This window comes from Protomyctophum bolini (genome assembly GCF_963924005.1).
Source record: "Protomyctophum bolini genome assembly, chromosome: 5".
Taxonomy (NCBI): Eukaryota; Metazoa; Chordata; class Actinopteri; order Myctophiformes; family Myctophidae; genus Protomyctophum; species Protomyctophum bolini.
Genome location: NC_137866.1, coordinates 49,855,025 through 49,879,851, shown reverse-complemented (window position 1 = coordinate 49,879,851; position 24,827 = coordinate 49,855,025). Strand labels below are relative to the sequence as shown.

The window sequence follows — 24,827 nt, the reverse complement described above, 5'->3', positions numbered from 1 at the left end:
TAGATCAGCTATTTTCACTGTTTTTTTTTGTCCAAATAGGCGTCATGCAGGGTGAAGTGGGGCCAGTGAGTCGTGTAATGATCTCCTCAGTCTGTGACTCGTGGAGGGAAAGGCCTGCCTCTCTCCCCACTGTGCTGGCCCTCTTAACCCAGTTAGGACCGCAGGCCAGATTCTACACAAAATGTATTCTAATCTAAATCATGACAGTTTTCTGGAGAGAAAAAAAAACCTATGTTAATATGTCAGTGATTCTCAAACTATTTCATGTCAAGGACCCCCAAAATGTAATGTAAATGTAATGTATAATAATTGGCCAACCGACCCCCATCTGAAAATATGTTGTTCCAGGGACCCCCCCATAGAAGCAAAGATATGAGTTAAAAATGTTCACTGTGAAATAATATACAGTATATTCAAAGATTTGTGCCACATTTTCACGATAAAAAAAGCAGAACTGCAAGCTCTGATCTGCTAATCTTAAAGTTTTAAATGATGGTTAAAAAGTAGACACGGAGGCTTTTCCCGTCCTAAATGGGTTAAAATAATCTAGTCTAATCTCAAACCGTACACAAACAGAACGAGAGAGAGAGAGAGAGAGAGAGAGAGAGAGAGAGAGAGAGAGGGGGTAAACAGGAAAGGAAACTAAAATAAAGCAACGGATGGAGTGATTAGTGTCTTCCTGTTGTGCTTGTCTTCCCTGGATGGAGACAGACAGGTGCCCCTCCGTCACTCAGAGACACATCCTGTCTGTCTCCCAAGATGGAGACATTGTATGTAGTCATAGCACGTCATAGTAGCCTACATAATGTAAAGCATAGTAGTTTATATGTGTAGTTTCATTATATAGATATTCTTTTTTACTTTACTTTTTTTACTTTCTTAGCTTACGCATGTTTCATGACAAATGTTTTTATGTGATGTATTCCCATGCTTTTTTGTTCTTGCTTAATGTAAATCGCTCTGGATTAAGAGCGTCTGCTAAATGCCTAAATTGTAAATTGTAAATTGCCCTCCGTCGCACAGAGACACATCTCCTGTCTCCCAAGATGGAGACAGACGGGTGTCCCTCCATCAGACAGACGGGTGTCCCTCCATCAGACAGACAGGTGTCCCTCCATCAGATTACGAGCTCTGGCTCATGGACGTCCGACTTATTTTGGTATTGCCGTTAACACCATGCATGCAGCCTGACTACACTGACCTGCAGTATAATGTAAACCAACCAGAATACAGGTTCTGTTTCAAAGCTCCGTCTCTAAAGAGACACAATGTAGGCCGCCATGCAGTTCAAACCTGTCGCCCTCTGCACTGCAGAGCCACTGTTACATTAGCCTCGGAAACCCAGACGTTTTATTTCCCGGAATTACATAGACTTCAAAGACAAACACTTACTGTACCTGTTGTTGTTGTTCTGTAGCTATACTGATGCCCTTTTAGGATGACCAGATGACAGAAGTATTTGTGTGGAACAAATGCGTTGATGTCATATTCGACCATATAGGCCTATAATAATGCCTATCGTTTTATTATTAAACCCCTCTGATCTCACATTTGGTTTTAAAGGCACATTTTGGTCATGGGTAGTAGTATGGCTGACTTGGTACCGTGGCCTAAGGGGATATTTCTCATGGTGGTATTTTAACAGACTTCACTTAATAGTAGGCTATACATTTGGCAGGAAAGAGGCGATATATAGATAGATAGATAGATAGATAGATAGATAGATAGATAGATAGATAGATAGATCTTTATTTGTCATTGCAACGTGTACAACGAAATTAAAAAAGTGCCAACCAATCAGTGCATCATATCACAAAACACAAATGACTTCTTGTTATTTCACAACCGCTGCAGCACTTAACGCACAGACATGTAAATGAGAGCTTTACAACAGAAAGCCAACTATTAAGGGGACTATAGGGCATTTGAACACTGCCAGTGGACTGTCCCACGCAAAGGGGGACATCTGGGGGACAATGAGGGACTGTCCCACACCAAGGGGGACATCTGGGGACAATGAGGGACTGTCCCCACACCAAGGGGGACATATGGGGGACAATGAGGGACTGTCCCACACCAAGGGGGACATCTGGGGGACAATGAGGGACTGTCCCACACCAAGGGGGACATCTGGGGGACAATGAGGGACTGTCCCTCGCCAAGCGGGACATCTGGTCACCCTCTGCGACATTGACACACACGGCATCACACGCTGCTGTTATAGCGCCACCAGGAGGCCGACTTTGTGCAAAACAAGTTTTTGGACGGTACACCTACAGATTTGGTCCAAACATCACGATAATTGGTACACAGTCTCTCTAGAGCCATTCAACGAAACACGTATTTCAGATTTCTCAGACTCCATCCTGATTGGCTAAGATTGGCTTCCAAAGTTCGCAGGAGTGCTCAGTTTAAAAGAAAATGCTGCAAATCATGATTCATGAACACATCGTGTGATTTCCATGAAATTGTGCACGCACATTCCCACTAGGCCGAGGAAGAAATGCCACATGGACATTTTCAACTCAGCCTCATGGTGGCGCTATAACTGGCCGAAAAGTGTTTTTACCTCTAACTGCACGGATCTGTGGATATCTTTGTATGCCAACACCCTAGAGGCCAAGGAAAGACCTTTGCCTGGAATGTTTCACTTCTGCTCTCTATAGCGCCACCAGGAGGCCGACATATGTAAAACACATTTTCTAATATTACTCCTTCAGATTTTATCCAAATTTCACGCAAATCGGTACACATGCTCTCCATAGTCATGTGATCAAGACGGGTTTGTTTGATTTATCATAATCCACCCTCATTGCCTACGAGACGGGTTTGTTTGATTTCTCATAATCCACCTTCATTGCCTACGAGATGGGTTTGTTTGATTTCTCATAATCCACCTTCATTGCCTACGAGACGGGTTTGTTTGATTTATCATAATCCACCTTCATTGCTTACGAGACGGGTTTGTTTGATTTCTCATAATCCACCTGCATTGCCTACGAGACGGGTTTGTTTGATTTATCATAATCCACCTTCATTGCTTACGAGACGGGTTTGTTTGATTTCTCATAATCCACCTGCATTGCCTACGAGACGGGTTTGTTTGATTTCTCATAATCCACCTTCATTGCCTACGAGATGGGTTTGTTTGATTTCTCATAATCCACCTTCATTGCCTACGAGACGGGTTTGTTTGATTTATCATAATCCACCTTCATTGCTTACGAGACGGGTTTGTTTGATTTCTCATAATCCACCTGCATTGCCTACGAGACGGGTTTGTTTGATTTCTCATAATCCACCTTCATTGCCTACGAGACGGGTTTGTTTGATTTCTCATAATCCACCTTCATTGCCTACGAGATGGGTTTGTTTGATTTCTCATAATCCACCTGCATTGCCTACGAGACGGGTTTGTTTGATTTATCATAATCCACCTGCATTGCCTACGAGACGGGTTTGTTTGATTTATCATAATCCACCTTCATTGCCTACGAGATGGGTTTGTTTGATTTCTCATAATCCACCTTCATTGCCTACGAGACGGGTTTGTTTGATTTCTCATAATCCACCTGCATTGCCTACGAGATGGGTTTGTTTGATTTCTCATAATCCACCTGCATTGCCTACGAGACGGGTTTGTTTGATTTCTCATAATCCACCTTCATTGCCTACGAGACGGGTTTGTTTGATTTCTCATAATACACCTGCATTGCCTACGAGACGGGTTTGTTTGATTTATCATAATCCACCTGCATTGCCTACGAGACGGGTTTGTTTGATTTATCATAATCCACCTGCATTGCCTACGAGACGGGTTTGTTTGATTTATCATAATCCACCTTCATTGCCTACGAGATGGGTTTGTTTGATTTCTCATAATCCACCTTCATTGCCTACGAGACGGGTTTGTTTGATTTCTCATAATCCACCTGCATTGCCTACGAGATGGGTTTGTTTGATTTATCATAATCCACCTGCATTGCCTACGAGACGGGTTTGTTTGATTTATCATAATCCACCTTCATTGCCTACGAGACGGGTTTGTTTGATTTCTCATAATCCACCTGCATTGCCTACGAGACGGGTTTGTTTGATTTATCATAATCCACCTTCATTGCCTACGAGACGGGTTTGTTTGATTTATCATAATCCACCTGCATTGCCTACGAGACGGGTTTGTTTGATTTCTCATAATCCACCTGCATTGCCTACGAGACGGGTTTGTTTGATTTCTCATAATCCACCTGCATTGCCTACGAGATGGGTTTGTTTGATTTATCATAATCCACCTGCATTGCCTACGAGACGGGTTTGTTTGATTTATCATAATCCACCTTCATTGCCTACGAGACGGGTTTGTTTGATTTCTCATAATCCACCTGCATTGCCTACGAGACGGGTTTGTTTGATTTATCATAATCCACCTTCATTGCCTACGAGACGGGTTTGTTTGATTTATCATAATCCACCTGCATTGCCTACGAGACGGGTTTGTTTGATTTCTCATAATCCACCTGCATTGCCTACGAGACGGGTTTGTTTGATTTCTCATAATCCACCTGCATTGCCTACGAGATGGGTTTGTTTGATTTCTCATAATCCACCTTCATTGCTTACGATTGGCTTCTAAACCTTTCAGGAGTAGCCCCGCTTTGTACCCGTTTTGTACGAATCGCACGATTGTACGACTACTCAACGCAGCGTCTGATTGCGGTGAAACTGTGCATGCATATCCCCACTAGGCTGAGGAAGAAATGCCACTTGACACTTGAAAACATTATTACATTTTATTTACAAACCAAAAAATATACAAAAGACCAAATGCAATCCAATGCAAACATCAGGCACACAGCCATCATAAAGCACAGAGCAGATTATAATATTTAGTCATTTGTTTTTTAATTCAACACTCATGTTAAAATCCTCATTAAGTTACAGGGACACCCCCCACCACCCCCCACCACCACCACTATTTTCCAATAGCTTTGGTGTTGTAAACATTATGTTATAATTTAGCTACTGAAAAATAGCAGATCTACAAGCTCATAGTGCTATACGAGCGTGTAGGTCTGCTATTTTTGAAGAATCGTGAAAATGTGGCGCAAATCTTTGAATATATATTATTTCAGAGCGAACGTTTTTTAACTTGAATCGTTGCTTCTGGGAGGGGGGGGGGTCCCTGGAACAACATATTTTCAGATGGGGGTCGGCGACCAATTACATATAATTTTTGGGGGTCCTTGACATGAAATATATTGAGCACCACTGATATAGAAACATGAGGTATTTCAGAAAATTGTCAGAATTTAGAAGACTTTTTTTTTTATTTCAACGACAGGCCTGAATGGGTTAAAACACCAAAATGGGTTCCTGCCCAAAACAGGAGCAGATATATAATATAATAATAATATAATAATATACTTTTACTGAGGAAAACTAGATAAAAACTAAGCAATAATGACTAAAACTAAGACTAAATATGTTGTCAATCTTCTCCACAGATAAAAACTAAAATGTTAGGAAGTGACGAGTGGAGATTGAGAAGAGATCCATTAGAACGGAAATATATCAGTTATGCTTGGTTTGCATACTGAAAATAGCAGATCTACAAGCTCATAGCGCGGCACCAGCGTTGCGCGTTATGACCTTGTAGATCTGCTATTTTTTTTATTAAATCTTGAAAAAAAAATTGCAAATCTTTGAATAATAATCTTTCTTTTTTTTCAGTTAACTGTACATTAGATTATTAAGCCATTTAAGCCCCTATATACATAATACGGTAGCTGAAATAAATTGCTGATCTACAAGCTCACAGAGCAGGCTGAGAGAAAAAAAACTATACAATAATGAAGAAACGATTCTGATCTGATGACACGAGAGACAAAACAACAGTGTGATCTAGTTGAGCTCACAGACACAACTCAAAAGTGGATCCAGTGGATCCAGTGGAACTATTAAGCACAAATCCAAGCCCATTAAGTCCAAGCCCAAATCCAGCATGGAGGTTGTGTGTGAACGTGGTGCGGACTCTGTGGAGGAGAGTCATGGTGTCGTCAGACACGCTGTAGAAGGCCAGAGTACCTGCACTGTGGTCCAGGTACACTCCTACTCTGGAGGACACACGGCCTGGGATGGGAGTCTCAATGCCGCTGTGTCTGATAACATAACTTTCCATGGTACGGTATAAACACCATGATATATCATTGTATCCAAATCCACATTCAAGACCAGACCCTGTTCTGCTGATATCTTTATATGAGACTGCTGCGTCAGCATACGATCCACTGGTCTCTACCTCCCAGTACCAGCGTCCACTCAGAGCCTCTCTGCTCAGAACCTGATGCCAGTTAGTGAATCTCTCTGGATGACGAGGATGTTTTTGTGATTTTTTCATCCATGTTACTTTCCTGTTCCCTTCAGACAGAGACAGGCGTTGATGAGCTGTGTTTGGATCCAGTGTGATCGGACGCGAATACTGTAAGAACTCGGCTCTGGTCTTGGGTTCTGCTGGTGCTGACGGTGAAACCAGTGGCGGATTTACCAATCTGGGGGCTCCCGGCAAAGCTGAGGCGGGGGGGCGGAGGGCGGTCCGCGGGGGGAAGGCGGGCGGGGGGAGGGTGGGCCGCGGGGGGAGGTTGGACCGCGTGAGGACAGGGGGCGGGGGCGGAGGGCGGAGGGTGGACCGCGGGAGGGCGGCGGACGGGGGGAGGGGACCTGCGTCGTGCAACAAACTGTCCCCGAGTGAAACATCCACTCTGTTCACTGCCTCCGAGACCTTTGTCCCTTCCTCTGTGAGAATGTCCTCCAGTCTGTCCCTCATCTTGGACACGGCCAGAGTCACATCTTCAAAGTGTCTCAGAGGACGGACATGGCTGCTGACTGGCTGTGTAGAGTCACCGGTGGTCGACGGGGAGGAGGTGTAACGCTGTAGGAAATGGATGTGATTCTCTGTGAGCGAGAGCTGCTCCAGCTCAGCATGTCTCCTCCTCAGTTCAGTGACCTCCTGCTCCGCACGCCTCCTCAGTTCTTCGGCACGGCTCACTTGGCGTTCCCGCTGGTCTCGGATCAGCTGCCTCACCTCGGACCGTCTTCTCTCCACGGAAGAGATGAGCTCAGTGAAGACGGCGTCGCTGTCCTCCACTGCTCTGTCGGCACGGTGCTCGATGGACTCCACCTCCTGGTGAAGCCCCTGCGCGTCTTTCTCTCTCTCCTGGATTCTCTGCCAGATGTTCTGCTGACTCGCATCGAGCTCTTTCTGTCTCTCGGCCCGTTCCGCTGCGGCCGAGATGGTATCGTGACCTTTGTGTTCGTCCACGGAGCACAGAGAACAGATACACTGCTGATCGGTGCGACAGAAAAGCTTCTTCACTTCGTTGTGACGAGAGCAGATGTTCTCCTGAAGCTCTCCGGAGGCTTGGACCAGCTGGTGTCTCTTAAAGGCAGGAGACTGATAGTGAGGCTGGAGGTGAGTGTCACAGTAAGAGACCAGACACTGAAGACACGTCTTCACAGCTTTCAGTCTCCTCCCAGTGCAGACGTCACAGGCCACGTCTCCAGGTCCAGCGTAGCAGTGATCAGGAGGAGCAGCTTGGAGTCCTGTTGATGGATTGATACAGCATGTATTAATCAATATGATGAAATATATATATATATATATATATATTTCATTTGTCTATGTGCCTGTACCCTCAAATTAAAACAAACAACTACATTATTACTGTGTAGCCATCATAAAGCACAGAGCAACTGTGTCAAAAGTAATAAACACTATACTATAAAACTACATTATTACTGTGTAGCCATCATAAAGCACAGAGCAACTGTGTCAAAAGTAATAAACACTATACTATAAAAAATAAATAGCAGAAGTAAATAGCAGATCTACAAGCTTACAACAACCAATTTTGTATTTTTTTTGGAAAGGAAAAAATATTAAAAGTGATTAGATGTATCAGTGATTTATTTGTATATTTAATGTATTTGTCATAATATCTGCTCTGTGCAAGGCAAACAGAATACAAACTGCAATGTTTGTATGTTCAATGAAAAAACAAAAGACAATAATTAAATCCTTAATTATTACTGCAATTATTTGTGTGACAATTAACCGTCAACTTAAATTAGTAATGGTGTGTTTATTGTTTAGTTAAATTAGTAATGGTGACAGCCGCGTCATCAGTGCCCATACCCGAGGCGGGGTTGGTGAAAGGGCCTTTCTGTGTGGAGTTTGCTTGTTCTCCCCGTGTCCCCTAGGGTAGGTTACTAGGTACCCTCACATGTGCTCCCCGTGTCCCCTAGGGTAGGTACCCTCACATGTTCTCCCCGTGTCCCCTAGGGTAGGTACCCTCACATGTTCTCCCCGTGTCCCCTAGGGTAGGTACCCTCACATGTTCTCCCCGTGTCCCCTAGGGTAGGTACCCTCACATGTTCTCCCCGTGTCCCCTAGGGTAGGTACCCTCACATGTTCTCCCCGTGTCCCCTGGGGTAGGTACCCTCACATGTTCTCCCCGTGCCCCCTAGGGTAGGTACCCTCACATGTTCTCCCCGTGTCCCCTAGGGTAGGTACCCTCACATGTTCTCCCCGTGTCCCCTAGGGTAGGTACCCTCACATGTTCTCCCCGTGTCCCCTAGGTACACAAAAAACATGCAGTAATCCTGGTCTCTAAACTATACCTCCCCCTGGCCAGCCGGGGCGCCTGATGGAGGGGAAAGGAACTGGTTGGAATAACGTGTTCCTTCCACGCGCTACATCCAACCAGGGAAACTCCCCCCTGTCAGGTGTAAAGGAGCAACTTGGACACTCAGGCATGAAGGAAGCATGAGTTCAAGTCCGTTGCTCTCCCCTGGTTGGTGGAGAGCCCAGGATCACATTAGATAATATTGACACAGGGGTGAAAAATGGGTTACAAAATCGTGGGATAAAATTTTAAAAATAATGGTGACCGCCGTACACATGGTGTGTTTATTGTTTAGTTAAAGGGACACTTCACCCTTTTTGCAAAAAAATATATGTTAATGACGTTTAGAAGCTTTAGATCACTTTCCTGGGGGTATTTATGTGTGTAATATGTGGTTTTAGATATTTTAGATTGTAGCAGTGAGCCTGTTGTCTCTGATGTCATGGACACTGGTCTCACTACCTTCCTGGACTACAATTCCCATAATTATTTGGTGCACTGCTCCTCCTTGTGGATAGGGGGGAGAGCTGTCTTACTGAGACAAACATGTAGTCCAGGAAGGAAGTGAGCCCAGTGTCCATGACATCAGAGACAACAGGCTCACTGCTACAATCTAAAATATCTAAAACCACATATTACACACACAAAGACCCCGAGGAAAGTGTTCTAAAGCTTCTAAACGTCATTAACATATATTTTTTAGCAAAAAGGGTGAAGTGTCCCTTTAACCCATTCAGGCCTCACCTCGAAATTTATAAAAAAATCTTCTAAATCCTCCAGTTTTCTGAAAAAAATATTTTCATGTCTTCATCGGTTCCGTAAATGTATATCTGACAGACATGGAGCTGTTTTTACAAGAGAACTTAAAGGTCTCACCTGTCTTCTTCAGGCTCTCCACTACCTCGGCCAACATGGTGTTTTTCTTCAGAACGGTTCTTGGGTTGAAGGTTTGTCTGCATTGTGGACAGCTGAACCTCCATCTCTGATCGTCCTGGTTCCAGTATCCCCCGATACACCTGCTGCAGTAGCTGTGTCCACAGGGAACAGTCACTGGAGCATTCAGTAGATCCAGACAGATAGAACAGCAGAGCTGTCCATGATCCAGTTGAACTCCCTGCTGCGCCATTTTAGTACGACTGACTGACTGACTGCCTGACAGACGAGTTTTAGTTTGGTTGCATTTTCTCTGAAATCAGGTTCATCCCGGTTGTGTGTGTGTGTGTGTGTGTGTGTGTGTGTGTGTGTGTGTGTGTGTGTGTGTGTGTGTGTGTGTGTGTGTGTGTGTGTGTGTGTGTGTGCGTGTGTGTGTGTGTGGTATGTGTGTGTGGGTGTGTTGGTTGATGGGGCCGATAACAAAGGGCTTGGCAGGAATCTGCTGCAGGCACTCTGCTGAGGTTCCAGGTTCCACTTCGTTTCCTTGTGTACGGCACAAACACATGGTTCAACTTTATATTGAGCTTGTGTTCAGGTAGATTATTATAAACAATACTATTATATTATACACTCAGGCGAGGTTCAAGGACATGAGCAGAACATCTAAGATCTAAAACACAAAGACTTTCAGAGAAAAGATTAGATTTAGAGTCCATAGATTTCTATCTGTCTTCATATATAGACCAGGGGTTTTCAACTGATGGTTTAGGTTTAGGTTTATTTATTTAGCACGTAGTACAACAAATAGACAATAACATATCAAAGATCAAAAATACAATGCAAGGAAAGGAAGCTGTGCTGTGCAATAAATAAATATAAACACAGACTGCACAAAAAACGGAAATAAACAATACAACAACAAGCACACAAAAGAAAATATAAAACACACAAAAGAAAATGTATTCAAAGTAAAACATGTAATCTACAGAAAGTGAACCAGGGACCCCCACCCTGACTTAGAATCAACCTGGGGACCACTGTTGTGTTGGGTGGGGATATGGGCTATAAGTTTAATGCTTTTGTATACTGTACATCCCACTGTTGCTCAACCAATGGTCCATTGACTATACTAATCATTTCCTAATAATAATGACTCATCCAGACATTCCGGTGAACTTCCCCCTCTTGAGATTCTTACTCCATACAGTAGTCAGCAGAATGGGCAGAGGTATTGCAGTCACAAGAAAGTGTCAACCTTATGTTCATTCTGACATCAGTTTGTAAATCATTAGTTTTGTGTCACTTGGAAATATTGTTCAACTGTATACGTTCATCTACGTCTAAAATGGGCCGGCTGTGGCTCAGGAGGTAGAGCGGGTCGTCCAATGATCCCTGGGTCGGCGGTTCGAATACCGGCTCCTCCTCCTCCTGTCCACATGTGGAATTGTCCTGGAATTGCAAAGACACTGAACCCTACATCGCCTCCAGTGAGTCGGTCGTTGTGAGCTCGCCACCGCCGTGTGTGAATGTGGGAAGTGAGGACGCTGGCGTCGACTGTTCGCCGCTTCACCTCCCGACGTATGAATGAATGAACCGTTGTAATGCTCTTTGAGCACTTGTTCTGGGCTGTTCTATAAGAACTGGTACTGTAAATATGCATGCAGGCCTCTCATGGCTCACTATTGAGCAAAGAATTTCCTCAATGCATGGTCAAGGACCACATGCTGTGTGTGTGTGTGTGTGTGTGTGTGTGTGTGTGTGAGAGAGAGAGAGAGATTTCTCTTACTGCGGTAATTGTCTCCACCAGGCCGAAGGCATGGGGAGAGAGTATGTTTTATTGTCTCCACCAGGCCGAAGGGGGAGAGAGTATGTTTTGCACTCCGTCCGTGTGTCCGTCCGTCTGTTAACAGCTAATCTCCAAACCCGGATGCCAACGATGAACCTCTGCCCCAAATGTTCCAGAACGGCCTGTTATAGCGCCACCAGGAGGCCGACTTTTGAAAAAAAAAAGAGTTTTATACTACTCCTCCAGATTCTGTCAAAAAAATCCCACAAATCGTTACACACTATCTCTATAGAGCGCAGCAGTCCCGCCCCCTTTCAGAAAAGCGAGTGGCCCAGGAAATGAAACCCCAATGCATTTTTCCATCGGCACTTCGAATATAATTTATTTAAAGACGGTTACGCCGCGGACAAAGCCAATTCCGATCATGACAAATCATGACAATGAACACAATGTTTTGGGACGATCAAATCATTAGAAAGAAGAAAATAAAGGCTGGAGACAACACTATTTGTTTTGTTTTTCGTCTTATAAATTATTTGATCGTCCCAAAACATTGTGTTCATTGTCATGATTTGTCATGATCCGAATTGGCTTTGTCCGTGGCGTAACCGTCTTTAAATAAATTATATTCGAAGTGCCGATGGAAAAATGCATTGGAGTTTCATTTCCTGGGCCACTCGCTTTTCTGAAAGGGGGCGGGACTGCTGCGCTCTATAGTCATGTGTTCAAGACGGATCCGTCCGGTGTTTCATATTCCATCCTAATTGGCTAACATTGGCTTTCAAAGTTTGCAGGATTGGCCCGTTTTGAACAAAAAGCCTCAAATCATGAACGCAGCGTGCAATTCACATGAAATCTTTCACAGACTTTCCTACTAGGCTGATGGATATATTGCACCCTTTTCACATTGGCTTGTTATAGCACAACACATTGGAACAAAATGCCTCAAATCATCCAATTGCCATCAAAGGCGTATAAAATAAATGGCACCCTTTTCACATTGGCCTATTATAGCGCCATCAGGAGGCCACAACCTGACCTGGCCCCTGGTGGGGACCTGTCCTATTATAGCGCCACCAGGAGGCCACAACCTGACCTGCCCTGGTGGAGACCTGTCCTATTATAGCGCCACCAGGAGGCCACAACCTGACCTGCCCTGGTGGAGACCTGTCCTATTATAGCGCCACCAGGAGGCCACAACCTGACCTGCCCTGGTGGAGACCTGTCCTATTATAGCGCTACCAGGAGGCCACAACCTGACCTTCCCTGGTGGCCACAACCTGACCTGCCCTGGTGGAGACCTGTCCTATTATAGCGCCACCAGGAGGCCACAACCTGACCTGGCCCCTGGTGGAGACCTGTCCTATTATAGCGCCACCAGGAGGCCACAACCTGACCTGCCCTGGTGGAGAGACCTGTCCTATTATAGCGCCACCTGTGCCCCGATGGTCACTTTATCTAGTCCCTCTCTAACATGTTATGTTAGTCTAGTTTTTAATTGTTGACGAAATCTTCAATATATTTAGTCATGGTAGTATTAGTAAATGGTGCATTTATATAGCGCCTTATCCAAGGCTCTTTACATAGATTGTGCATTACATTCACCCATTCACACACACACATTCACACACCTTTACATAGATTGTGCATTACATTCACCCATTCACACACCCATTCACACACCTTTATAGATTGTGCATTACATTCACCCATTCACACACACATTCACACACCTTTACATAGATTGTGCATTACATTCACCCATTCACACACCTTTATAGATTGTGCATTACATTCACCCATTCACACACCGATTGCGGCGGAAACCGTGCAAGGTATACCAACCAGCACATCGGGAGCAATGTAGGGTTTCGGTGTCTTGCTCGAGGACACTTCGACATGTATACGGGAGGAGGAGGAGCCGGGATTCGAACCGCCGACCCATATGGATCCTTGGACGACCCGCTCTACCTCCTGAGCCACAGCCGTCATCATAGCTTCATCCATTTTGGTGTTAGCATCATGCTATACTTTAGCTATTGTAAAAATATCAGATCTACAACCTCATAGCGCGCCACCGAGTGGCGCGCTACGAGCTCGTAGGTCTGCTGTTTTAAAAAAATCGAAGAACGACTGACATAGAAACATAGCTTTTTTTTCCAGAAAACTCTCAGTTCAGAACGGGTTAAAAGCTATATAAGCCACAAGAGCTCTCAGGTTACCGGGTATTTTATAATGGTATGAGAGGCGTGGGTAAGACGCCACAGTCACCACAGCATCTGGGCGTGGAGGAGCAGAACACCTGTGTCCTTAACCCTCTAAGACCCAGCGTTGCTTTTTAGCAACAATTTTATTTTAATTAATTACTAAATTATTATTATTTTTTTCTGTTCTTTTTTTCACCTAAACGTCATCAGTGATGTTCATTGCAATACATTGCAAATACAAATTAAAAATGTCTGGACTGTGCGATTTAGATTTTTTTTTTAACCTAAGACTTTTGACCTTTTACCCTAATAAAAGTAGGTACAATAATTGTAATATATGTTTTTTTTGTGATCATTAGAATGTCTAGAACATTTTTTATTCATTATTGTGAAAGATATCCCCCAAATGTAAATTATTAATGTATTATATTATTATATAATTATTATAATTTTTTCATCAAACTTTTTTGTCTTAGAGGTCTTAGAGGGTTAAAGGGTCTTAGAGGGTTAAAGGCCTCCCTTAAGGTATCTGGTTAACCTGCTAGGTTGGTCGGTTGTCCTTCCAGTAAACGGCCCCCGTCTGACTGGCCCTAATCACCACTGTGACATCACGTGATCTAAACGGCCCCCGTCTGACTGGCCCTAATCACCACTGTGACATCACGTGATCTCTTAGACATCTGCTGTGAAGGACGACTGTATATCGTAACGCTTCACGGCCGCCTGCGGGAGATCTAACAAGTTCATTAACCCATTCTGACCTGAGATCAGATTCATACGAGGTTTCCACTGGACACACACATTTCGACCCGATGTCGTTTTCTGAAATACCTTGTAATACTCATGTTTCTATCAGTGGTGCTCAATATTTCATGTCAAGGACCCCAAAAAATATTATGGATATGTTGTTCCAGGGACCCCCCCTCCCCAGAAGCAAATATTTGAGTTAAAAACGTTCACTCTGAAAGAATATATATATACAAAGATTTGCGCCGCATTTTCATGATTTTTCATAGCTTGTAGATCTGCTATTTTTCAATAGCTAAAGCATAACAATGCTTGAAACACCAAAAGGGGTTCCCGACCAAAATGGGTTAAACTTGGACGACTACACACTGCTTGCTTCACGGCTGCCTGGGAGATCTAACGGGTTCATTAAACGCCGTTACCAAACTTTTTCATGTCAAGGACGCGCGATTATGAATCCCACCGGTGTTCCGGGATATGTCTGAATGTTTCTGATTGGCTCCCGGGCAGGCACAGTTTTACTGAGGTTAGGTTTTAGGGTTTAGGTTATAGGTTTAGGCATAGTTTTACTGAGGTTAGGGTTAAGGTTAGGTTTAGGCAAAACTATCAATAACCTTTTCTGACATTCCATTCATATGTTGATCCTTCCCCACCCGTCCTTCCTCTTCGATGTCTCCCTGTTGACTGATACCTGTCCATTTTAAACTCTAGACGGGCCTGTTGACTGATACCTGTCCATTTTAAACTCTAGACGGGCCTGTTGACTGATACCTGTCCATTTTAAACTCTAGACGGGCCTGTTGACTGATACCTGTCCATTTAAACTCTAGACGGGCCTCTTGACTGATACCTGTCCTTTTAAACTCTAGACGGGCCTGTTGACTGATACCTGTCCATTTAAACTCTAGACGGGCCTGTTGACTGATACCTGTCCATTTTAAACTCTAGACGGGCCTGTTGACTGATACCTGTCCATTTAAAACTCTAGACGGGCCTGTTGACTGATACCTGTCCATTTAAAACTCTAGACGGGCCTGTTGACTGATACCTGTCCATTTAAACTCTAGACGGGCCTGTTGACTGATACCTGTCCATTTAAACTCGGGACCCTCATCAAACCCTGTACACTGAAGACACGCTCCATAAATGGCCAGTACAGAATTCATTCCATAATTTATGTTGATCTGACAGTCTATGTTTTTTCACGAAGGCACTGAAGAAACATGCAAGAGAAGCTTATGAACTTGGCAAAATTTCCTCTACGATCAGTTTATGAATGTCACTGAATGATATAATGTTCCCAGAGAGAGGCTTATGTGAGCAACGCGTAATCACACATCAAGTGGATTTAGTCTGCCTATATAATGTACTATCTGTGGTTATTGCTGATAAAAAAAACAAAGCATGCTTTCATACTACAGAATATATAAGTACTTATTTATATTTATTTATATGAGCTGAGAATGTGCAATTATAACCCATATAGACCTGAGGACGATTCTACAAATGCCTTCTAGATTCTGACAGTTTTCTCAAACTATTTCATGTCAAGGACCCCCAGAATTATATGTAATTGGCCGCCGACCCCCATCTGAAAATATGTTGTTCCATGGACCCCCCCCCCCCCAGAAGCAAAGATTTGAGTTAAAAACGTTTGCTCTAAAAGAATATAAATATTCAAAGATTTGCGACACATTTTCACGATTTTTTTCAAAAATAGCAGACCTACAAGTTCAAAAATAGCTGACCTACAAGCTCGTAGCTTGTAGATCTGCTATTTTTCAATAGCTAAAGCATAACATAATGCTTTTAAAACACCAAAAGGGGTTCCCGTTCAGAATGGGTTAAACTCTGGAGTCTGTTTGGCTTCTGGATTCTCATGCCACTGGATGGGATCTTTACACATGAAGCTCACTCCGACAGGTCCTTGGGAACGACTGACACCAACATGTCAGAAACGTCAGCCGTACAGTATATATTTTCCGTGGGTTATTATTGATGCCTCATGGACTTTTTCCTTGTATTTGTTTGCTTTGTGATAAACGAAAGCAGGAGCCCGACGAAGTGGAATCCGCATGGGGCCCCCCGTGAGAGCCCCGGCCTGCACCAGGGACCCTCGATATTTATTAAGCCATAAAATAATAAACGTGACATATTTTACGGGGAGCCCCCTGTCAAGCTGTCAACTTTTCACCCCTATGCGGCTTAACCCGTTCTGAACGGGAAGCCCTTTTGGTGTTTTTTTAAGCATTATGCTATGCTTTAGCTATTGAAAAATAGCAGATCTATACAAGCTCATAGCCGCGCTACGAGCTTGTAGGTCTGCTATTTTGGAAAGAAATCGTGTGAATGCGGCGCAAATCTTTGAATATGTATTCTTTCAGAGCGAGCGTTTTTAACTCAAATATTTGCTTCTGAGGGGGTTCCTGGAAAAAACATATTTTCAGATGGGGGTTTCGGTGGCCAATTACATATCATTTCTGGGGGTCCTTGACATGAAATATTGAGCACCACTGACGGGTATGAGGTATTTCAGAAAACTGTCAGGATTTAAAATACATTTCTTTTTTTTTTTCCGACGTCGGGCCTAAATGGGTTAAGTGCCCCATAATCCTGTGTCCATGTTTTGTCTCTGTCAACAAGGGCAGATTTATATTCAAAGAGAGATGCTCTGGTGATCGTAGACGAGTGGCTGTGTGATGGATCGTCCGTTGAGAATGTGGTCGGCTGGTGGAGCCAAGTGCATGACATCAGTGCATGTGCTCCTCATTTTCGTGTGTGTGTGTGTGTGTGTGTGTGTGTGTGTGTGTGTGTGCGTGTGCGTGTTGATTTCGTCGACTAATAGCCTACTATGAAAAAAAAAGTTCGTGGACTACCTTTTTTTCACTGACAAACTAATTGGAAACTAAATGAAAACTGAGCTATGATGACTAAAACTAAGACTACATATAATTGACAATTTCGTCAACAAATATAAATTAGGCTAAAATGTTAGGAAGGGAATAGTGGACAAGAGATCCAGCATAAGTCATTTTACACTTGGTTGCATGCTGAAAGTTGTGAGCTTGTAGATCGGCTATTTTCAGCGAGTGTAAAATCTGCCATTATGGGCAGCCTATTTCAAAGATGGTGACATTATTCTAATTTCATTGATGAACACAATATCTGGGGTATTTGGAATATCTTGTAGTGAATTGACATGCGTGTCATCATGATCAAACCAGTCTATTTTTACAGTGCTGTGTTTATACATTCTTGTTGTCCTGTCCTGTACTCCTCTGATCTTGACCAGGTCCACCAGACGGTCTTGTCTGAACCGATAGGAAGAACCCAAATTTAATTATTGTAATGGACCCACCCCTACTCAGAATATGGATAATAATAATAAAATGATTCCTTTGCATTGTAGTGACTCGAGACCCGAGACAATTGGTCCGAGACAAAGTCCAAAAGACCGAGACAAAAGACCAAGACGAGGCAACTCAAATATGGCCTTGGTCTTGGAGACGAGACAATCTGCTGTATTTTGCGTGTCTCAAGTACCAGGTCTTATTCCCTAACTTGAGTAAACTAAAGACCTGGAGGCGTGGATCAATGCCATTTGGCTATTCTGAGTGGCCAAAAGCATTGATCACGCCTCCAGGTCTTTAGTTTACTCAAGTTAGGGAATAAGACCTGGTACTTAAAGGGACACTTCACCCTTTTTGCTAAAAAAATATATGGTAATGACATTTAGGAGCTTTAGAACACTTTCCTGGGGGTCTTTATGTGTGTAATATGTGGTTTTAGATATTTTAGATTGTAGCAGTGAGCCCGGTGTCTCTGATGTCATGGACACTGGGCTCACTTCCTTCCTGGACTACATGTGGTCTCAGTAAGACAGACCTGCCATATCCACAAGGAGGAGCAGTGCACCAAAGTATTATGGGAATTGTAGTCCAGGAAGGAAGTGAGCCCAGTGTCCATGACATCAGAGACACCGGGCTCACAATCTAAAATATCTAAAACCACATATTACACACATAAAGACCCCCAGGAAAGTGTTCTAAAGCTTCTAAATGTCATTAACATATATGTTTTTGCAAAAAGGGTGAAGTGTCCCTTTAAGACACGCAACATACAGCCCTAATGTCTCGAGAACCACAACACTATCGCATGCACGCTCGCACACAGTAACAGGCCTAGTCATAATAACACCTCTCTCTCATACAGTATTTAGTATATCTCTTCTTACCCAGAAGGATTCGTTAATTATGAGGTGTCTAGCTCGCTCAACACTACGCAAAAAGCATGGAATACGGATGTGTATAATGATTACAGGAAACTCCCGTTAAACTTTACAACAAACTCCGGTAAACTCCCGAGTTACCATCACACCTGTATTATTACCGTATATTAACTGTATATGTACCATCACACCTGTATATTACCGTATATTAACTGTATATGTACCATCACACCTGTATTATTACCGTATATTAACTGTATATGCTGCTAGACTTGAGGTTTACGGGCGAAATACAGTGTCCATAATTGCCCGTTAACTCCTCTTGTCATGCAGTGCAAGGCTGTCTAAACAGCATCTGTGCACAATAAAATCACTAGGCGTTAAATCTCAGCCCAACAAGCGAGTGTCCAATGAATGCCAATCCAACTGTTGCTATGACAGGTCGAGGTTTCTCCACCTCATTGTAGCTGCCAGTGTTATTTGTATAACGCTGTCTCTTGGTGCCCAAGACAAATTTCTCCTCGGAGACGATAAAGGCTTTGATTGAATGTTATTTTGCACGGCTGTGTTGTTGAACACACACACAGCTTAACGTCATGGCTGTGTTGTTGAACACACACACACAGCTTAACGTCATGGCTGTGTTGTTGAACACACACACAGCTTAACGTCATGGCTGTGTTGTTGAACACACACACAGCTTAACGTCATGGCTGTGTTGTTGAACACACACACACACACACACACACAGCTTAACGTCATGGCTGTGTTGTTGAACACACACACAGCTTAACGTCATGGCTGTGTTGTTGAACACACACACAGCTTAATGTCATGGCTGTGTTGTTGAACACACACACACAGCTTAACGTCATGGCTGTGTTGTTTAACACATACACAGCTTAACGTCATGGCTGTGTTGTTTAACACATACACAGCTTAACGTCATGGCTGTGTTGTTGAACACATACACACATCTTAACGTCATGGCTGTGTTGTTGAACACACACAGCTTAACGTCATGGCTGTGTTGTTGAACACACACACACACACACACAGCTTAACGTCATGGCTGTGTTGTTGAACACATACACAGCTTAACGTCATGGCTGTGTTGTTGAACACATACACACATCTTAACGTCATGGCTGTGTTGTTGAACACACACAGCTTAACGTCATGGCTGTGTTGTTGAACACACACACACACAGCTTAACGTCATGGCTGTGTTGTTGAACACACACACACAGCTTAACGTCATGGCTGTGTTGTTGAACACACACACACAGCTTAACGTCATGGCTGTGTTGTTTAAAACATACACAGCTTAACGTCATGGCTGTGTTGTTTAACACATACACAGCTTAACGTCATGGCTGTGTTGTTGAACACATACACACATCTTAACGTCATGGCTGTGTTGTTGAACACACACAGCTTAACGTCATGGCTGTGTTGTTGAACACACACACACACACAGCTTAACGTCATGGCTGTGTTGTTGAACACACACACACACACACAGCTTAACGTCATGGCTGTGTTGTTGAACACACACACACACACACACACACACACACACAGCTTAACGTCATGGCTGTGTTGTTGAACACACACAGCTTAACGTCATGGCTGTGTTGTTGAACACATACACAGCTTAACGTCATGGCTGTGTTGTTGAACACACACACACACACACACACACACACACAGCTTAACGTCATGGCTGTGTTGTTGAACACACACACACACACACACACAGCTTAACGTCATGGCTGTGTTGTTGAACACACACACACACACACACACACACACACACACACACACACACAGCTTAACGTCATGGCTGTGTTGTTGAACACACACACACACACACACACACAGCTTAACGTCATGGCTGTGTTGTTGAACACACACACACACACACAGCTTAACGTCATGGCTGTGTTGTTGAACACACACACAGCTTAACGTCATGGCTGTGTTGTTGAACACACACACACAGCTTAACGTCATGGCTGTGTTGTTGAAAACATACACAGCTTAACGTCATGGCTGTGTTGTTGAACACACACACAGCTTAACGTCATGGCTGTGTTGTTGAACACACACACACACAGCTTAACGTCATGGCTGTGTTGTTGAACACACACACACACAGCTTAACGTCATGGCTGTGTTGTTGAACACACACACGGCTTAACGTCGGGAAAGTGACACGCTTGAACCTCATCCACCCAGGTGATGGCAATAATACTATAATGACGGTATATTCGTACGTGCATATTACATGTAAACTCGTTAATTTCCTCGTATTTCTAGTTCATTTAAATGTTTAAATAATGTCGTGCAAATGTGTCCAGACAGTGCATAGCCTGTTTACTGCAGGCCTGATCGACTAGATTTTAGAAGACATTTTGATGCTCTGGCTACTGAAAATGATCCATTTATTTATATGGAGAAATCCCGTCATTTCTCCATAACTAGGGCCTTCTGCACAGCTGCCCCTGAACTGTGGAATGCCCTTCCCCCCCGCACACTTGAGAGCGCCACAGTCAATCACAGACTGCTTCAAGAGAGGACTATAAAGACCTAACCCTTTTTAATAAGGCCTTCCCCCAAACCCACTGATTTAATTCCACGACCCTACAATTTACAATTTACAATTTAGGCATTTAGCAGACGCTCTTAATCCAGAGCGATTTACATTTAAGCAAGAACAAAAAAGCATGGGAATACATCACATAAAAACATTTATCATGAGACATGCGTAAGCTAAGAAAGTAACAGTGGAATATCTATATAATTAAACTATACATATAAACTATACATATATACTACTACTAGAATATTGTGCGCGCTTCGCGCGCACTCATCCCAGAGCTACTTCGCCACGCACTATGGGAAGAAATAAATGGCGGGAGTTGACTCCACATGTAGTAACGGATGGGTTATTGGAAATGTACCATTGTTTTGTCCTGAATATTTCCACAGCCTAATTACTAAAGGATTGTGACTGTGGGACAGACATACAGTCTGACATACAATAGGCTACACAGTGAATAAACAATGACCTATATGCCCAGAGTTCTTAAATTAACATAGTTGGATTTTAACAGAAAGACAATGCCATAAATCAGTCAAAGTAAGTGACAGACTCAACAGTAGCACACAGCATGCAAGGCAGCGATGCATGCATGCAAACATGTTTGTCCAGCTGAGATTTAGTGTCTCCATCTCTCTGTGGAAGAGGTTGCACATGACCTGTACGGCCACACTGAGGCGCTCCAACACAAACACAGACACAAAACAACACCACGCTGTTTGTCCAGTTGACCCAAATCAACACCAATACCTAGCCTGTTTGTCCAAAACACACTATCTGCTCGCCATGTTTCTACTTCGCCACAACCTAATGTTAGTAACAAATGTAGGGGAGAGCCGCCAAGGTTGTAACGCTTCACGGTTGTAACATGGACGTTATCTCTTGATTGGTCAACGCCACCATGACGCCATCGCGTCAGTATGTGTACAGCAACGTACTCTACGTGCCCAGGAAGTTTGAAGTGTTTACCTTTGTCCTACGGGGAGTTATTGGCGAAAATCTGACTTTTTTCAAAATGCGTATAATTTTACACCTGGAGTATATGTGTGCTCCTTTTTTTTTCTTTGGTGTTGGTGAATAAAAATCCACATGGATGTCTTCATGCTTATGTTCTTCATTAGTTTGCATCGTGTTTAGACGGAATTCACGTTCATTCTGGTCTGTAAGCAAAAGCGGGTCATTTGTAACATGTGTTACAAATGGTCCGCTTCCATTCAATGCCATTATATGTAATATTTACATATTTGACATATTGGCCAATATTATATGTTCTAAAATTGTATTGTATTGTGTAGTGTATTCTAAAATTAGTTTAGGGTTGTATAACATTGTACAACTCAATCAATCAAACGTTTGTTGAATCAATGTATTGCCCCATTGGAAAAAAAGAAAAGCCCAAACTGGTACACCCGATACTATTTAATATTTCCCTTATGTTTGATACATTTTCTTATCACATCCATGGTGTGAAAACAATGCTAAGGAGTTGCTTCAATGAAATATAATTGCTTTAAGCTGAAAACGATATGTTTAATGGTGTTTTTTAGCGTTGTTACATTTATCATGCATGCCGTTACAATTAATCCGATATGCGCAGCAAATGTAACACTGAAACAGCGTCCACGTTCGGTTTAATAACTCCCGACCTGTTTTATCAAAAAAATAACTTGAAGTGGTTTATGGTAGCTGACATGTGTAGGTCCGTTGCCTGAAAATATTACATGTGTAGCTAAACGGATCTCTGAGTAAAAAAATGAAACGTGCAAAATGTTACATCCTTGGCGGCTCTCCCCTATTAGTTTACTCACAGCACAGCACCGTCACTCCTGTCAGTTATTTCGTCCTAATAACTTGAAGTGGTTTATGGTAGCTGACATGTGTAGGTCCGTTGCCTGAAAATATTACATGTGTAGCTAAACGGATGTCTGAGTAAAAAAATGAAACGTGCAAAATATGTTCTAAAATTGTATTGTATTGTGTAGTGTATTCTAAAATTAGTTTAGGGTTGTATAACATTGTACAACTCAATCAATCAAACGTTTGTTTAATCAATGTATTGCCCCATTGAAAAAAAAGAAATGCCCAAACTGGTACACCCGATACTATTTCATATTTCCCTTATGTTTGATACATTTTCTTATCACATCCATGGTATGAAAACAATGCTAAGGAGTTGCTTCAATGAAATATAATTGCTTTAAGCTGAAAACGATATGTTTAATGGTGTTTTTTAGCGTTGTTACATTTATCATGCATGCCGTTACAATTAATCCGATATGCGCAGCAAATGTAACACTGAAACAGCGTCCACGTTCGGTTTAATAACTCCCGACCTGTTGTGTGTAAGTAGCGTGGTTAAAAGGCTGTGTGTTTCTGTTGTAAACAACTCATGTTAGGTCTGCGCACACTGTATGTTGCTATGGCAACCTGTCATGAAATGCTGCTGACGTTAGCATGTGTGCTATCAGGCAAAAGCTGAGATAGATATGAAACTACTACTGGGGAAAATGTCATACAAAACACAACACCTAATTTCGGAATGTTATTGTGACCTATTGAGCACAAACAGACCATCATGATTTGCTTGCTGGACCTATAATTAATTTATTTGCATTAAATGTCCACTCGCCCATCAAAATGAAAAGCAAGATGGCTGCGACAGATTGTGAGCTCGACGGACAGAACAGAGCTGGTGACGTATGAGGCAGGGCAGTGTTGCCAGGTTTGCGAATTGTAAGCGAGTTGTAGTGTATGTAAGTAGCGTGGTTTAAAGGGCTTGTTTGTGGGCTTGTTGGGCTTGTTTCTGTCCCTGTTGGGGCAGCAGTGATTCCGTGTTCCGTGTAGGAAAGCCTCGGGATGTGGGTGTTTGGGTGTTTGGCCCGAGAATGTGTGTATTAAACAAATGCATTGGCGGCGTGAGTGTGGAAGTGAGGCATTATTAGTGCGAATGCCAAGACTATTCTTTGTGGGCTGGTGCTGAGTGTTAGCGAACGACGGGTTTTGAGGAGTTAGGTCAGCAACACTGCGAAGGCCTACGAAGGGTAAGTGTGTGACGTCACTGCCGTGTGTGTGTGTGTGGGTGTAGTGTGTAAGATGGTGTTGTGGGTGTTGCAATAGCGACGTAGCTGTTGTGGCTTTGGGTTTTTCTTCTGAATATGGGTACCACTTCTCTCTTGTAATAAAGGATGCTATACATATGTACTATGACGTGCTATGACTACATACAATGCAATTCTAGTGCTGTCTACATAACATGCTATAAGTCTGTATCAAATGCTATCTAAGTCTACAGAAATGCTATCTAAGGGGGTACTAGGGTAAGTGCTATGGGCCATGATGGAGTCTAAAAAGGTGGGTTTTCAGACTACGGCGGAAGATTGGGAGTGAGGCTGCAGTTCTGACTGCAATGGGAAGTGCATTCCACAGTTTTGGAGCCAGAAGGGAGAAGAGTTTGGGACCCTCATCTATTATATATTTGTAAAGTGGTACCCAAAAGTTGAAAGAAACTGTCAAAGATATTTTTAGAACTCAAATCAGAGTCATTAAGAAATACACAGGGCAGAGAGTGGCATGAAACAATGATACTATTTAATACAAGGGATCACGAGCCCAGGGAGACTGCACGCATGCAAGCCTCCTGAGCCCTTTACATCGCTCTCCTTTATACATACATGAGAGCAGAGAATACATTGGAGGTGTG

At 43.1% G+C, this 24,827-nt stretch overlaps 2 protein-coding genes across 2 annotated transcripts in view; one reads left to right on the top strand and one right to left on the bottom strand.

Annotated features, from left to right (window-relative positions):
* The window catches only part of LOC308315183 (neurotensin receptor type 1-like), a gene marked incomplete at both ends in the record, with an annotated part of 143,598 nt that overhangs the window by 108,967 nt on the left and 9,804 nt on the right, over positions 1-24,827 (top strand). The window lies entirely within an intron of this gene.
* LOC308316012 (tripartite motif-containing protein 16-like) lies at positions 5,729-9,807 on the bottom strand (the record flags this gene model as incomplete). Its single annotated transcript, XM_080764332.1, has 2 exons — positions 5,729-7,599; positions 9,558-9,807. The coding sequence occupies 2 exons, from the start codon at positions 9,805-9,807 to the stop codon at positions 5,912-5,914; spliced, it is 1,938 nt and encodes a 645-aa protein (XP_080620458.1). The 3' UTR covers positions 5,729-5,911.